The sequence below is a fragment of the Lepisosteus oculatus genome, chromosome 3 (assembly GCF_040954835.1).
Source record: "Lepisosteus oculatus isolate fLepOcu1 chromosome 3, fLepOcu1.hap2, whole genome shotgun sequence".
NCBI lineage: Eukaryota > Metazoa > Chordata > Actinopteri > Semionotiformes > Lepisosteidae > Lepisosteus > Lepisosteus oculatus.
Genome location: NC_090698.1, coordinates 12,431,907 through 12,447,136, shown reverse-complemented (window position 1 = coordinate 12,447,136; position 15,230 = coordinate 12,431,907). Strand labels below are relative to the sequence as shown.

The window sequence follows — 15,230 nt, the reverse complement described above, 5'->3', positions numbered from 1 at the left end:
ACCACGGAAGGCTATTAACGGTTATTGTATTAATACAATTTGATCTCCTGACTCTCTCAATACAGTTACTTACATTGTTCGGATCCAGCCTACTTCTGGAGTAGCTAGAGGTGCTTTTTCATGCAGAAAATAACTAATGTATATATTTTATACATTCTAGAATATAAACATTGTATAATATATACATGACCCATACATCACGGACAAAGAGAAGAATACACATTACGTATTATAACACCCAATATAAGCCAATGATTACATCATGTTATGTAATGTATTCTTTTACTATATTAATCCAAATGCAAGAACCAAAATCCCTCACAGTCTCAATTCTTTCAGTTCCTTCACTCCGTGTTTCAGCGCTTTCAGAGTTGAAGGTAGACTCACTCACTGAGCCTTTCCAAGAAAGGAATTTCAGCTTCAGGACTATGCTAATATGCAGCTATATCACCCTGCAGCTCACAACTAGCAACCCCCCTGAAGCTAAGCAGGTGTGAGCCTGGTCAGTACCTGGATGGGAGACCTCCTGGGAAAAACTAAGGCTGCTGCTGGAAGAGGTGTTAGTGGGGCCAGCAGGGGGCGCCCACCCTGCAGTCCATGTGGATCCTAATGCCCCATTATAGCGACAGGTACACTATACTGTAAAAAAGACCTTTGTATGAGATGTAAAAGTTAGGTCCTGACTCTCTGTGGTCATTAAAAATACCAGGGTGTTTCTCAAAAAGAGCAGGAGTGTAACTCCTGGCGAAATTTCTCATTGCCGTTTTTACCAATCTTGGCTATCCTAATAATCCCCATCTATGAATTGGCTTCATCATTCTGCTCTCCTCCCTACAGATAGCTGGTGTGTGGTGAGTGTTCTGGTTCACTCTGGCTGCCGTCGCATCATCCAGGTGGGGCTGCACATTGGTGGTGGTGGAGGGGAGACCCCATTACCTGTAAAGCACTTTGAGTGGAGTGTCCAGAAAAGCGCTATAACAGTATAAGCAATTATTATTATTACAATTATTATTATTATTAATTATTATTAGGGGGAGCAGGCCCCTCTACTGGCGACAGGGTAATAGTGCACAAGTACGTCCCTCCTCGTGGCCTACTGCACATGCGCGTCCCGGGTGCGCCAGTGTGAGCTGCGCGGAGATCAAGATGGCGGCGAGCAACGGCGGGGGAATGGAAGTAGATGCGGCAGGTAATACATTCTCTGCTTTCAAGTACATTTCATTTTAACTTAAAAAATGGTAACATTCGTGGACAGCTGGTGTCTCAAAACATTCTCATTTCGGGGACTAATAATAACGAAGCGCGAGATAAAAATGATTTTGTCTTGGTATAAACCGGGTATAGCGATGTTTTTAACAGCTGCCCTTCACATACATACTGATTGGTCAAGGAGCTGTGTATTCTTCTGTTTGATTGGACGACTGTGAGTACGTACCGCCCTTTTTCTGAAAGAAGTGTATTGATTGGCTTAATTTGGTGTCACTCTTGTTTTTGACGATTCCAAACACTTCACTAATCTGTTGTGTCTGTGTACAGTAGTTTAAGAAATTTGGAAATTAATAAGTATTTGTCATCAATCTGTTAATTTTATGGAGTTATAAAGCTTACGAAGATACATTTAGTGATTCTTGTATAATTTATTTGAGAATCGCCCCTGATCTGTTTTTTTTTTATTGAAAGAACCGGCAAACTGACTCGTGTTTTATTAAGAAAATACGTGATGCAAATAAGAAGGCATTCGATAGATAATTGATCTAGCGGGATTTTGAATGAAGCCAGGGTGTCAGCTTCAGCAAGGTGGCTGAGTAGCTTGTTTTTAAACCACTTTGTGTGCGGAACTGTCACTTGGTTTCTCTGTATTGTGTTTGAAATGTTAGATCCCAGGTGATCACACACAGCCTATCCTATACCATTGTTAATATACTGTAGTGTCCAGCGTGTCTGTATTAACCCCTCTCGCTCCCAGTGCAGTGTTAATGTACTCAGCCATATCACCCTGCAACTCACAACTGGCAGCCCACTGAAGCTAAGCAGGTGTGAGCCTAGTCACCCTCACCCTGCAGTCCATGTGGGTCCTAATGCCCCAGTATAGTGACGGGGACACTAGACTGTAAACCTGGATGAGATGTAAAACCTGTGGTCATTAAAAATCCTAGGGTGTTTCTCGAAAAGAGTAGGGGTGTAACCCCGGCATCCTGGCCAAATTTCCCATTGGCCCTTACCAATCATGGCCTCCTAATAATCCCCCTCTATGAATTGGCTTCATTACTCTGCTCTCCTCCCCACTGATAGCTGATGTGTGGTGAGAGTACTGGCACACTATGGCTGCCGTCGCATCATCCAGGTGGATGCTGCACATTGGAAGTGGTGGAGGGGAGTCCCCATTACCTGTAAAGCACTTTGAGTGGAGTGTCCAGAAAAGCGCTATATAACTGTAAGCAATTATTAATTATTATTATTATTACTGTAGTGTCCAGTGTGTCAGTACTAATCCTTTCTCCTTCTCTCAGTCAGTCCCAGTGTCATGGCATCTGGGGTGACGGGCAGCGTTTCAGTGGCTCTTCACCCCCTTGTCATCCTCAACATCTCTGACCACTGGATCCGCATGCGATCACAGGAGGGACGGGCCGTGCAAGGTCAGAGTGTCTCGGAGGGGCTTTCCAGCTTCTCCATTGCTTGTCTTGTAACAAATGACAGTGTGGAAAGTCATCTGCAAAAGCCAACTGTTTCTGTAACTTTGGTTCTTTGTGCAGATTAAATCCAACTACTGTCTGTAAATGTATGAACAAGGATATTCTTGGTTAAAGGTGGATTGTGTGCCTGGGATTTTAGTGATGCAGTGGATGTGATCTGTATCAGTGTCTGTGGAGTCTGTGTCAGTGTGTGCTGACTGTGTGTGTGGACACTGTCAGTGTGGAGTCTGTGTCAGTGTGTGTGGACACTGTCAGTGCCTGCTGACTGTGTGTGGAGTCTGTGTCAGTGTGTGCTCACAATGTGTGTGCTGATTCGGTGCGTTGTTCCCACACAGTGATCGGAGCCCTGATTGGGAAGCAGGAAGGCCGGAACATCGAGGTGATGAACTCGTTTGAGCTGCTTTTCCACACAGTGGATGACCGAGCCGTCATTGACAAGGAATACTACTACACCAAGGAGGAGCAGTGTGAGTGGGGCGTGGGTCAGTGGGAGAGCGTGGGTGTCGGACAGTGGGCCTGATGGGCATGTTTTTAATTTTGAATCTGTTGCATTGCTTTGAAACAAATAATCTTCAATTTTCTTCCCTCTCTCCTCCTGATGTTCCCTCTTATTCCTCTCTCTCTCCGGCTCCATCTCTCAGTTAAGCAGGTGTTCAAGGACATGGAGTTCTTGGGCTGGTACACAACAGGCGGGCCTCCTGACCAATCAGATATCCACATTCACAAGCAGGTGGGTGGGTGCTCAGGCGGCAGTCCAGTGGTCACTGGAGAATGATCACATCAGGACATTGCAGCTGCAGCTCATCCTGCATTGTCAAGTCTCCGATCATTCAGTTACGAAGCCGTCACCATCACACCATCAATAATTTGCTCACCTGCTGTTTCTCTCGGTGCTCTTCATTGTCTTTATTGGTTCTAGCAGTGTCCGCCCTGCTGTGTACATCTGATTATGTGCTGGATGTTCTCTTCACTTAGAAGTCAGGGTCATCTTGTAGCTGCTCAGACCGACTAGTGGCTCCTCCTAGGGCTGGTCTCCTGATCTGCACACGTTTCATGTGAGCCGGTTCTATGCCTGCAGCTCTTCTGTAATGAGTCCAAGCTTATGCAGGCTGGGACACGGGTACAGTACAGGGGAACCAGCTTTGCTGCAGCATGCCTAGTGGGTTCAGAGTGTCTTAACACTGTCTATCTCTGCCTCTCTCTCCCCCCGGGCAGGTTTGTGAGATCATCGAGAGCCCCCTGTTCCTCAAACTGAACCCCATGACCAAACACACTGATGTGAGTTTTGACTGCCTGGGATTGTGGGGGGTCAGGGTTGTTGGTGTTAATTCTCGGAGTATGCCGGCGTGACTGGTGTTACATTGCCAATAACATATCATACTGAAGTCTGCAGAGCTGGTGCTCCAGTGTTCCAGGTTCGGAGTTTGGAGTGTGGTGCTCTACAGTCCAGACAATACAGGATCCACTCTGGGCTGTAATATTAGTGCCTCCCCTCACCTTTCACAACTCACTCTCTGGAGCAGCTTCGACACCTCCAGCTGTGAGACATCACTATGTAATAATAATTAATAATAACCAGTCACAGCCAAGATCACCACCCCAGTTTCCTGGTCTTCGCTCTGTGTCTTTGTGCCTGTGCCCTTTCACCCTGAGCATTTTGTTTCCCTGCCGATCTTGATGAAGTGCAGGCATACATCTCCCCAGCATCAGTGTGTGCTGGTGCTGAGAAGTGAAGATTAGAAACTAAAATCATAGCCGGTTTTGTGAATGGTTTGTGTAATACTAGAGTGGTGTTTCTATGCGAGATGAGATCTCTCTCAAGCTGCTAATGAATGATTAAACCAGCTGAATCGGTTTAAGGCAAGTAACTCATCAAAACTCATGACTGTCAACAGAGCTGCACTTCCCACTGTCTTCCACTAGGGAGCACCACATATTTAATGCATAGCTTTTACATTTTCATTCCTGTACCCACAGTGCTCAAGAGAACCAGCATTGGGTCACTAAACTTGTACTGCTTCCAAGCATGGTTATATCCTGATAGTTCTTAAAGCTCCCTATTCATAGGAAATGTAACATTTTTAAAATCCAGTTCATAAAGCAGTTTCAGCTGTTTCAGAAAAATACTTTATTTTGTCTTTTTGTTCTTTTGCCTTTATCTCCTCCTTCTTATCTCCCTGTGTGAGGCTTCTCTCTTTTCCATTCCTTTCAATACTCTCTCTTATTCTCCCTCCAGCTCCCGGTCAGCGTGTATGAGTCTGTGATCGACATCATCAACGGAGAGGTAACGCCTTTTGTGAACTAAACATTTGTACCACTGTGTAATTGCCGTCACAGGTGTATTCAGGGTGAGTGTGAGAGGAGAGAGACAGCAGTGGCTCTAGCAGTGTTTGTAGTCCAGTCAGGTGTGATAGTGTGCATCTAGCAGTATCTGCTGTACAGACAGGAGTGACAGTGTATTCACTGGTCAGTTCAAAGCTCACTTAAATTGTGCAGTGTTCAATAGCTCATTATCAACTTGCAGTAGGCAATCTGATCCAGATTCTCACCTTTAGAAGTCCACCGTTTCCTGAGACATTGAAATGGGAGATACAGGACAATTCTCTCAAAGTGTTGACTGAAGCTGTGAGATAATGGTTACGCCGTGGCTTGTCGTGGTATCCCTCAACCTACCCACAATACACCAGTCCTGGAAGCTGACTAGAGGTCATGGGCATGAGGCATTGTGCATCTGTGATCAGTGACACACGTCCTGCCTAAGTCATCTGCGCAGGTCTCTCAGTGAAAGGTAGCACCTTGACCACTATTCAAGAATGTCCACCACTGATCTCTATCTCCATCCTGCTGTCCTCTGTCCTCCCTATACTCCTCCTCTCTACCTAGGCAACCATGCTGTTTGCAGAACTGACCTACACACTGGCCACAGAGGAGGCGGAGAGGATTGGAGTGGACCATGTGGCCCGCATGACTGCTACTGGGACTGGAGAGAACTCCACAGGTGCGACCCGGTTCCCCTGGTTCTTTTTTTGTTTTTGCTCTCTATTTTCATCCCTGTTGCTCTCTCTGTTCCTCTGCCTCCCTTGTTTGCCATCTCGCCTTATTGTCTCCATCTCTTTCAGTGGCCGAGCACCTCATTGCCCAGCACAGTGCCATCAAGATGCTGCACAGCCGGGTGAAGGTCATCCTGGAGTACGTCAAGGCCGTGGAGGCTGGTGAGGCATTGTGGGGCGAGATGGGGGGGCAGAGAGCTGGGGTAACGGTGAGGGGAGAGGTTTGTGAGAGGGTTATATAGGACGCATAGGTTTACTTGGTGAATCTCAATCAGCATGGGCACTCTCCTGAGTGCATTTTCCAGTCTGGGTGGTGTCGCTAGCCAACTGTAACTGGGGTTTCCCCAAGTGGTGGCACACTATAGGGTCAGGATTACTTTTGGTGAAGGGTGTGCCTCTCCTCCAGTAACAGCTTCGCTGCAGTTTCATGTTAAAAGATTATTAGAAGAACCAAATGATTGGTTCACATTCTCCTGTGTGCGCTGGCAGGGTTCTTGGCAGTGAGCCGAACAAAAAACACACAGTGGGGGATTTCAGATCAAGTGGGGGAAACAGAAGTCACGGGCAATTCTAAAGTTTTTTTAATAAAGAGAGAGGGAGATGACGTAAAGGGGTAGCGAACAGGAATGCAAAGAGCAAAGGGACAGAAAGACAGAGATTCAGATGAAAGGAAGGAGAGTGTTTGACCGCCCCTGGCTCCACCTTTCTGTGATGTCCAGCATGTGGCCCATTTGTGTCTAAAGCTGCCGCCCTGCGGTCCTCTTTCCCTCTGTCAGGAGAGGTGCCTTTTAACCACGAGATCCTGCGTGAGGCCAATGCTCTGTGCCATCGGCTGCCTGTTCTCAGCACCCTCAAGTTCAAGACTGACTTCTACGATGTGAGTGCACACCAGTAACACCAGCAAGCCAGTACTGTTGCACTGTCAAACTAAACATACTGTTGCACTGACGCCACCGTACTGACACACTGCTTGCACTGACACTGCCCAACTGATATAGTAACACTGTCCCACCAATACACTTTCATACTGATAAAGTAACACTGTCACGCATCATAACACCTACACTAATACTTGCCAAGTAGACACAGAGGAGTCAGTCATTTCCTCTCTCTCTCTCTCTCGCTCAGCAATGCAATGATGTGGGCTTGATGGCGTACCTGGGAACCATCACCAAGACCTGCAACAGCATGAACCAGTTCGTCAACAAGTTCAACATCCTGTACGACCGGCAGGGCATCGGGCGCCGCATGAGGGGGCTGTTCTTCTGAGGAAGGACTGGGGGGTCGCTCTCCTTCCCTGAGCAGGGGCAGCGCTGCCCTGTGAAGGGGTTCCAGTCACATGGCTCAGCTGAACAAGAAACAGTGAGGCTGCGAAGTTGAGCCTCGGTGTCTTTGATAAAAGAATCGCGTTACCCTGGACGCTGTCTTGTTTAACTGAGGCACACCACATGCACTTTGGTAAGCCCTTCTCTGGCTGATGTCTGATTTCTGATTCTGTAAGCCATAAATGGTTTGATCTAATGCCTAATACAAAATACAGCACACATTAACACCTTGGAACACAAATATAGGAAGACACACACACACACACCCTGTGGCACCTCGCACTGATACGCCCCCTCCTGGTGCCAGTTGGTCCTGCAGGCTGGCAATCCCGAGGTGGGGGCTGTGTCTGAAGATGTAGAGACACCTCCTCCTCTTGTGTGAGGCTCTCTAGTGCTCGTCTTGTTTGAATTTTGCTTTAGTTTTTTTTGGAATTTAAAATAAATGTTTTCCACACTGGAGGACTGAGACTGGTTTGGTTTCTGTGGGTTTTGGTGTGATGTGATCAGTGGTGTGTGGTGGGATCACTAGCTGGTGTGGAGTGGGAATCTGAAGATTCAGAAGATTTGGGCTCTAGGTGGTCCTGAGAACAGGTTCTCATTACAGCTCCCTCAGCCAGCCCCCTCTGTGTGGAGAGGCATTCTCTAATCTCAGCCGCGACTTCAGATGGATTGCTCCTGCCCTGGGCCTGTTTTCTGGGTCTGTGCTTTCAGGAAATGGCTGGCTGAGATCCTGGGATCACTTGGTTACCAACTACAAAGTGGGTCAGAAGCCGAAGGGCTTTCGAAGAAGGCTCAGCTCCCCATGCCTGTTCACCCTTCCGTCTGTAAAACTGCATGTGAAAGGCCAGGCAGGCTCTGGGGTGGTTTAATAGTAACGGAGCACACAGAGGTATGGGATCTGGGCTGGCTCAGTTCTGTTCAGTAAAGCAAGAGGACTGAGGGCACCCCCCTGTGACCACGGGCAACGTGGCACAAGCAAGCCCACAACGAGCCCCCTGCCCACTGTTTTTACAGAGGCTTTTTTCCCACCAGGACTGCAGTGTCAGGGAGTTTCCACACATGCGGGCAGCAGATGGAGTCATTAAGGCTGTGGCTGGCTGTGATCAGAGGCCCTGCTGGGGTGGGGGGGTGTTATAGGACCAGTATGCCCTCTGGTTATGGGGCATTTAACAACACCAGGCTGGGGACTCACTAATGACAGCCCCTCCCCTCAAAAATACTCTTATTTCTCGGGCATCTCTTGTGTTCAGTTCCAGTCTGCAGACACACAGCTTTGTGTTTGTGCCTTCCACTACTCTTGTTCCATGAACATATACTGTTCTACATGCCAAGTCTAGACACATTCGCACAAACTCACTTAGATATACTCTGCACAGCTACAAACACACTGAAACACTCTTCATAGATACAATCACAAACACGCTTCGATGCAGTCACACTCTCACTGAAATACACCTTTACACTCTCTCATAATCTCAAATACACAAATACAATCATAGAGAAATACACTCAGACTCACACTCACAGATACAGTCCCACAGAACCACTCAGTCTGACTTGCAGTGACATGGCATTTGACACAATGGCCCAGTCAATGAGAAATGAAAAGACAAGCTCATATCTCTTCTCCTTGTTTATTTCTTGCTATCTGCATCATCTCTGGTATTAACACCCCACTGTCCACTGAGAAATACAGAGGGATGGATTCAGCAGTTTTCCACGGCGATCAGGGTCCTCCACTCTCAGCGTGCCAGATCATATAAGAATTGTGTATTTCGGTCCTTTTTTCCAAATTTAAAATGAAGAAGCAGTTTTTTCTTTCACAGAATGTCTTTAAACCGAGGCTGCCTGAGCTGAGCCCCAGACTGTTTTCATTAGTCCCTTCAGAGCACCTGTTTTCTCTCAAGAACCCTTAACAAGCCTAATTAAACCATCCCCACTCCTGTGAATTCAATAATAGCAAGATGAGTGTGATTTGAATGTTTACCTTTGTTTCTCAGGCCCTTGAGAGAATGTAATTATTGATCATCCTTCATTGACTTATCAGTTTCATGCACAGATTCATGACTTTTTCAATTTTTTTTTTACATCTGCTCTGCCTCTTCTATACGAGATGCAGTTTGAGGGAATGAGAAAGAGGGGACCAGCCCTGGCATGGAGATGGAGGGATTGGGGCAGGAGGGAAGGGGTTGGGGCTTACTGGTGGGGGCAGGATGTTTTAATTGCCCCCAGCCTCTAAGAGTGTAAGCCAGGGTCTTCACTGGCTGTCTGGAGTGTGATGGGTGTAGGTGTAGGGGTCATAGGGGTTGTAGTTGTAGTACTGCCCATGGACATAGTAGGGATAGGGCAAAGGCATCTTAACCTTCTTCTGAGGCTGGGGCGGAGCAGGCTCTTCCTCTTCCTCCTCCTCCTCCTCCTCTTCCTCCACAGGGGGGGGCTCAGGCACCTGGGGGTGGGACTTCCCTTTGGTGAGCATGTGGGGCACCTCTCTCAGGCAGTCGGGGTCCCAGTAGGGGTCGCAGTCGTACTCCATGGCTTTGTAAGGTCTTGGGGGAGGGGGAGGAGGAGGAGGAAGGGGAACTGATTTTTTCGGAGCTGGGGGCGGAGGGGGTGGAGGGGGCTCCTCGGTTTTGGGGGGCTCCTCGGTTTGGGGGGTCTGGCAGGCAGGGTCGTAGCGAGGGTCACAGGGAAAAGGGCTGGAGCCCAGGGTCATGTAGACGATGTGGGGCTGGCAGGTGTGGTCCCGGGGGTCACAGAGGTAGCGGATCAGGGTCTGCTGCAGTGGGGCAGGAGGCGCAGGGGTGGTGGGAGGGGGAGGGGGGGGCAGGGTGGTCTTGCACTTCTTGTCCTTGCTCGGGTCACACTTGGTGGGCGCCAGGCCCAGAGTGTACTGGTAATAGGGGGCATTAGAGCCGTGGACCTGCTCGAGGTGACGCATCTGCTGGTACAGCATCCTGATCCGGTCAATCTCATAGAGCTGGAGCGAGAGGGAGCAGAGAGGTGAGCGGGGTATTCGCCAAACAGGAGAACCAATGTATTACTGCTCTGTGTTACATACTGCTCCTCGTCGCTTATTACATATTGTTCTTGCTCACTACTATATGTTTATTGTTCCACAACATATTTATTGTTCCCGTTGTGTGGTGTTGTCTGTCGTACTGTGTATGTACTGAGAGATCAGCTCGATTAAGAGTTCCAATGTACGTGTATATAATTAACAGCTCTACTCTACTACTCTATTCTTTATTGCTCCTACCCCTCTCCCTGTCACATGCCACACACCTCTATGCATCAGAGGCCCTGCCCCTTCAACCACCTGCCCCATTCCCTTGTCACAAGCCCCACTCCTCTCCCCATCTCAGGCCCCTCCCCTCCACTGCCATTGGCCCAGACCCTCTCCTAGTCACATCCATCAAGGCCCCAACCCTCTTCGTATGACATGCCCCGCCCCTCCATTGTCATTGGCCCAGACCCTCTTCCTAGTCACTGGCCCCTCCCCTCATCGCCCCATCCTGGGCCCCACCCCTCCACCCATTCAGGCTCTCACCCCTTCAGTGTGGCCGATGCTGTTGTAGTATTTGTAGTAGGCCTGGAAGTCCGGACTGTTGCGGTGCCACTTATCGGCGTTGCGTTTGGGCCGGGAGCGAGAGGACAGGAAGTCGTGGGCCTTGGCTGGGTCGATCGTCACAGTGCTGACCGTCTGAGCCTGCTCCCCTAAGGGGCAGAGAGAGGGAAACCCTACTGAGTATATAACAGAAACACTGGACCCCATGTCTCCACACACCTGAGTGATCCGCCAGCTGAGCAATGAAGAAGAGGGTTTCTTACCTTCAGGCTTAATGATCTTCATCAGCGACGTGGCTTCCAGCAGCCCTGCAGATGGGAGAGAGAGAGAAAGTCACGCTTTTCCAAGCGTCTCCTGTAGCCTCCAGACCCCCAGCCTCTGGGTCCAGATCAGCCCTGGTTCAGTGACCCGGATACCCCCCACACCCCCATAATCTGCCCTGTTTCTGAAACCCCCCTCTGCTTAGGGAATAGAACAAATTAAACGAATGCCCCCTAATGGTACAATGGTACTGTCTAGTTGTCCACAGTACCATTGTGTACTGTGGCATAGACATCACTTTTCTTTTGAATGAGTCTTTGTCAGGCCCAGCATGCCTTGGAAAGCTGCTGTTGTGTTTGTGCCTCCTCCCTCAGGTGCTTGATGTTGTGTTACAACACTGGCGTGTCTGATCAGGTGTCAGCACAAACATTGATACTCAAGCTGCACCCCTGTATCTCAACCGAATTTAATAAGAGGGCCAGGGAGCGATAGGCACCAGAGAAACATCACTGATGTTTGTGCTACTATAAAAGAAAGATTTTTTTATTTTAAAATGTAAAAAGCCTCTAGGAAAGCAAGAAGTTCAACTCACCTGGAAGCAATGTGGTGCAGCACAGTGCCCCCGCCAGGAATATCTGAGCCATCATCTTCAGCAGCTCCTGCGAATACAAGTGCACAGCACAGCTCTGAGCAGGAAGTTGCAGGCTTGCAGAGTGTGGACTCTGGCAGGGGACATAGGTCACACTGGACTTGTCAGCTGGGCATGACTGATGGAAAACGGTCAGCCGTCTCCACTGAGCACAACAAGACACACTTGACCCACTGCGTCCAGATTCAGGGGCACAGTTTCATGCCCACCGATCACCTTTATACTTCTAGCCATTCAAAAAGAGTCAAAAACGTTTTGGAAATGCATGCACTGTAGGCTGGGGGAGCTGTAATAAATTACTGTTAAAATACTGTGCAGAAGGACAGCACAAATGAGAAAGCAGTGTGGAGCTGAAGAGACAGAACCAGCCAGAGAGTTGTGGGTTTGAATCCCACAGCCCTGCTGCTCTAGACTTGAGTTACCAGATACCTATTCCACAGTGCACCAGAAATCCTGACTATAAACTAATTTATAGGCAGAAGAAGTATTCAGTCTAATCTGCTTTGGATATTTATCTTTAATGACTTGACTGATTACTTTTGAATTTTCTATCATAACTCTATGCCTCAAAACTCTTCTGCAGAACTTCACCCAAAAGATCCTGTAATGACACCACTACAGTGAATGCAGTTTTAAAAATTCAAATTGAAAGTCTAGTGTAAGAATATGTAGATGCACCAGTCCCTCCCTCTCTCACCAGTCTGCCCCCCTACACCAGTCCCTCTCTCTCTCACCAGTCTGCCCCCCTACACCAGTCCCTCTCTCTCTCACCAGTCTGCCCCCCTACACCAGTCCCTCTCTCTTCATCCCTCTCTTCCCATCCATCGTTCTCACCCCTTTGCTTTTCTTTGATGCTCTTTGATCTGAAGCCCCCCATCACTTTACAGCACATCTGGCTCCTCAGCCCCCACCCCCTCTTCCCCATTTCCAGCGTGGCAAGGGTTCAAGGTGCTTTAACGAGAACTGCTTCGTTAGCATGTTCTGTACAACCCTTCCCAGCTCAGAGGAGGCTAATGAGAGACAGGCTCACACTTGGAACACTCTTCCGGTGGCACTGTGTGTCCCCTCCAGTAAAGCACAGGGCTTATTTCCTCTCTTTTGCCCAACATCTGGCCAATAACGGGCTCATTGGTGTGTACAGGGTCCTGTTTGCTTCTAGGACAAGCTGAAGCGCACACCACAAGCAAGAACAGCTACCAACAGGAGACCATTGGGCCAGTCTCACACATTCTGCACTGAGTAGTCATTTGTTCCAAAGATCTCATAGCAAACTATTTCTTGAAAGAAGCCTGGGTATTGGCTCCAACAACAAAGCCTGGCAACAAAGCTTGTTCCACACTCCCACCACCCTTTGTGTAAAGAAGTGCCTCCTGTCCTGATTGGAGGATCTCATCCAGCCGTTTCTTGAAAGAAGCTAGGGTATCGGCTTTGACAATATGCCTAGGTGGCTTGTTCCACACACCCACCACTCTGTGTCAAGATGTGTTCCAGATGAAAGTCTCTCTCTGTATGCTCATATAACTCATTTTACACGCGTAGCAGGACCCCTTTCTGCCTGTCAATCCACAGAGCAGCTACAGCGCCTGTCAAGACAGTATCTGTGCAGCAGGTACGGTTTAAACTACACTGCCTCTTGAGAGGTGCGAAGAGCAGCTGGGATTCGCGAGCTTTCCTCAGTCTGCGGAGCGTGTCGGACTTTCGCCTGGTCTCCGACACTACCGACCCGACCCGTCCCGTCACGCACTCGAAGGTCCACTGACAGAAACCCCACAAAACCTAATTACTTACGATTTACCCTCTCACCCGTCTCCGTAAACCATGATACTGAACCCCAGCCACTTCTATGTGGAAGTGACCGGCCCAGACACACAAATATTAATTACCTCAGCAAGGTTTTTCAGTAATAAAATAATATTGGTAAACACCGCATTTTTAAAGAATACGTGGATAAAACATTGTAAATGAAGATGGACAAACCCCCCTGCATCCCCCCGGCTAGACTTACCTGGCCTCGCGCCGCTAACTGTATTCTGGCAGGTAGAGCCGCAGGTGAGCTAAATACAGCTCCTCCTGTCAATCAGCGCTAGGTTGAGCTCCTATTGGCTGATACTCGAGCTGGGGTGGGGCCAGGGGTGACGTGTCGTCTTAAGCGGACTGGCGGCACCGCGTCTCCCCAGGAATGATTGTAAAAAAGTTCAGATGAAATTGAGACTAGAACCCCGCTGTGAACACAGCAAAGTGCTGCCGTCAGCCCAGCCTCTGTGCGTGAGGCTCTTGTTCCCTTTCACAAAACCGAGAGATCTATTCGAATAATTTTAAAATAAACTTGTTTGCAAACAGACATCGAGTCTCAATGCATTGCCTTTCATTAGAAATGACATTCGCTGTTCAGTGTAGTTTAACGAGCATGAATATTAAAGCAAACTTTAGCTTTTTTTTCTGGTGTGGAGCTGTGATAAAGGCGCAGGAGCTCAGCTTCGGAGGAGCTGGCCATGTGAGGCGACCTCTGTGTGTACCCCTGCGGTCATGGATTCAAGTCTCAGGTGGGCATACAGCTCCTGTCCACTCTGATCGCGCCAGGACATTTTCTAGCCTCGGAATGGCTGAAAAGGAAGAAACATGAGCTGTGTTCTTTAATGATAGCAGAGTAATAATACATTTTACCAGTGATATGAACATCGGTTTCCATCGGGACACATAACGAGTTTTAGGGGTGAATATTAGTGGCTCTGTTGCAATGGCGCCGTGGTCTTCATCCTAAGAGAAAACTAGTCTTCAGAAATGAGACGCGTTGTGAATCATGTGCTTCATATATCTAGTTCCAGTTCTTAGAAATAAAACCCGATAGAAACAGTGTCCAGTGTAGCGACATTGTGAAAGATACGCCGAAACAATCAGCCCGCTCTGAGCTCGGGAGCACAGGAGAGCGCCGGCCTCCGGCCAGGGACCGATACTGACGCTGGCGTTCATTACAGCTCGGCTCATTACAGCTTTGAAAAAAAGGCCAGTTCCGCGCAAATCCTATCTGCGTTTTTATCTTATTTTCGCCCATTCCAATCCAGGTCCTGAGCAGTATAATAACCAGTTTCCCTCCTCCGTGTCAGCCAGCCTGATAAAATTAGAGCCTGTTTTCCTGCGAACCAGCTGGGCTCGCCAGTGCCTGCCGGCGCGCAGCGCAAAACTCGTTGTTGCGGCTGCTTACTTAGGACTCTCGCCCTTCAGGCACGGTGCGGGACCCTGGTAGGTTCTTTAACCCATTCCGCGTTCGCCTCCTAATCCTGAGATCTTGGTTCCTGGGACTGACTTTGTATCAGGGTGTCTGTGTGTGTGGAGTTTGCATGTTCTGCCCCATTTCGCATGGCGCTCCAGCTTCCATTCACCTCTCGCTAGAAGGTGGACTGGCTGTCAGATTGTGCCCGTTTCACAAGGAGTAGGAATGGCTACGTGCAGCTGTAAGCAGAGCTGAGAGTCGTAGGGTAGGGACCGCAACAGTCCATTCTAAATCCATCTCCCTGTGAACACAGCTGCTACACAGCACAGCAGCTTGATCAAGGACACTAGTGTCCACACCAGGGACCTGGTCCTATAACCTCTTGGTAAAGAGGTCCATTTCACTGCCCTCCTCACTCCAATCATCCCCCACTGACCAGAGCTACACCGTATTGCTGACATCGACCACCCCACCCT

At 48.7% G+C, this 15,230-nt stretch overlaps 2 protein-coding genes across 2 annotated transcripts; one reads left to right on the top strand and one right to left on the bottom strand.

Annotated features, from left to right (window-relative positions):
* Positions 1–1,091: 1,091 nt before the first annotated feature.
* cops6 (COP9 signalosome subunit 6) lies at positions 1,092–7,527 on the top strand. The gene is made up of 10 exons (XM_006627279.3): positions 1,092–1,189; positions 2,511–2,636; positions 3,029–3,160; positions 3,335–3,423; positions 3,909–3,971; positions 4,930–4,977; positions 5,577–5,691; positions 5,813–5,905; positions 6,520–6,620; positions 6,872–7,527. The coding sequence occupies exons 1-10, from the start codon at positions 1,147–1,149 to the stop codon at positions 7,010–7,012; spliced, it is 951 nt and encodes a 316-aa protein (XP_006627342.1). The 5' UTR covers positions 1,092–1,146; the 3' UTR covers positions 7,013–7,527.
* A 1,161-nt stretch (positions 7,528–8,688) lies between these two features.
* On the bottom strand, positions 8,689–13,620 carry and3 (actinodin3). The gene is made up of 5 exons (XM_015340330.2): positions 13,549–13,620; positions 11,487–11,553; positions 10,897–10,941; positions 10,616–10,782; positions 8,689–10,045 (listed from the first exon to the last, which is right to left on the bottom strand). Exons 2-5 carry the CDS (start codon positions 11,539–11,541, stop codon positions 9,326–9,328), a joined length of 987 nt encoding a protein of 328 aa, XP_015195816.2. The 5' UTR covers positions 11,542–11,553; positions 13,549–13,620; the 3' UTR covers positions 8,689–9,325.
* Positions 13,621–15,230: the final 1,610 nt, after the last annotated feature.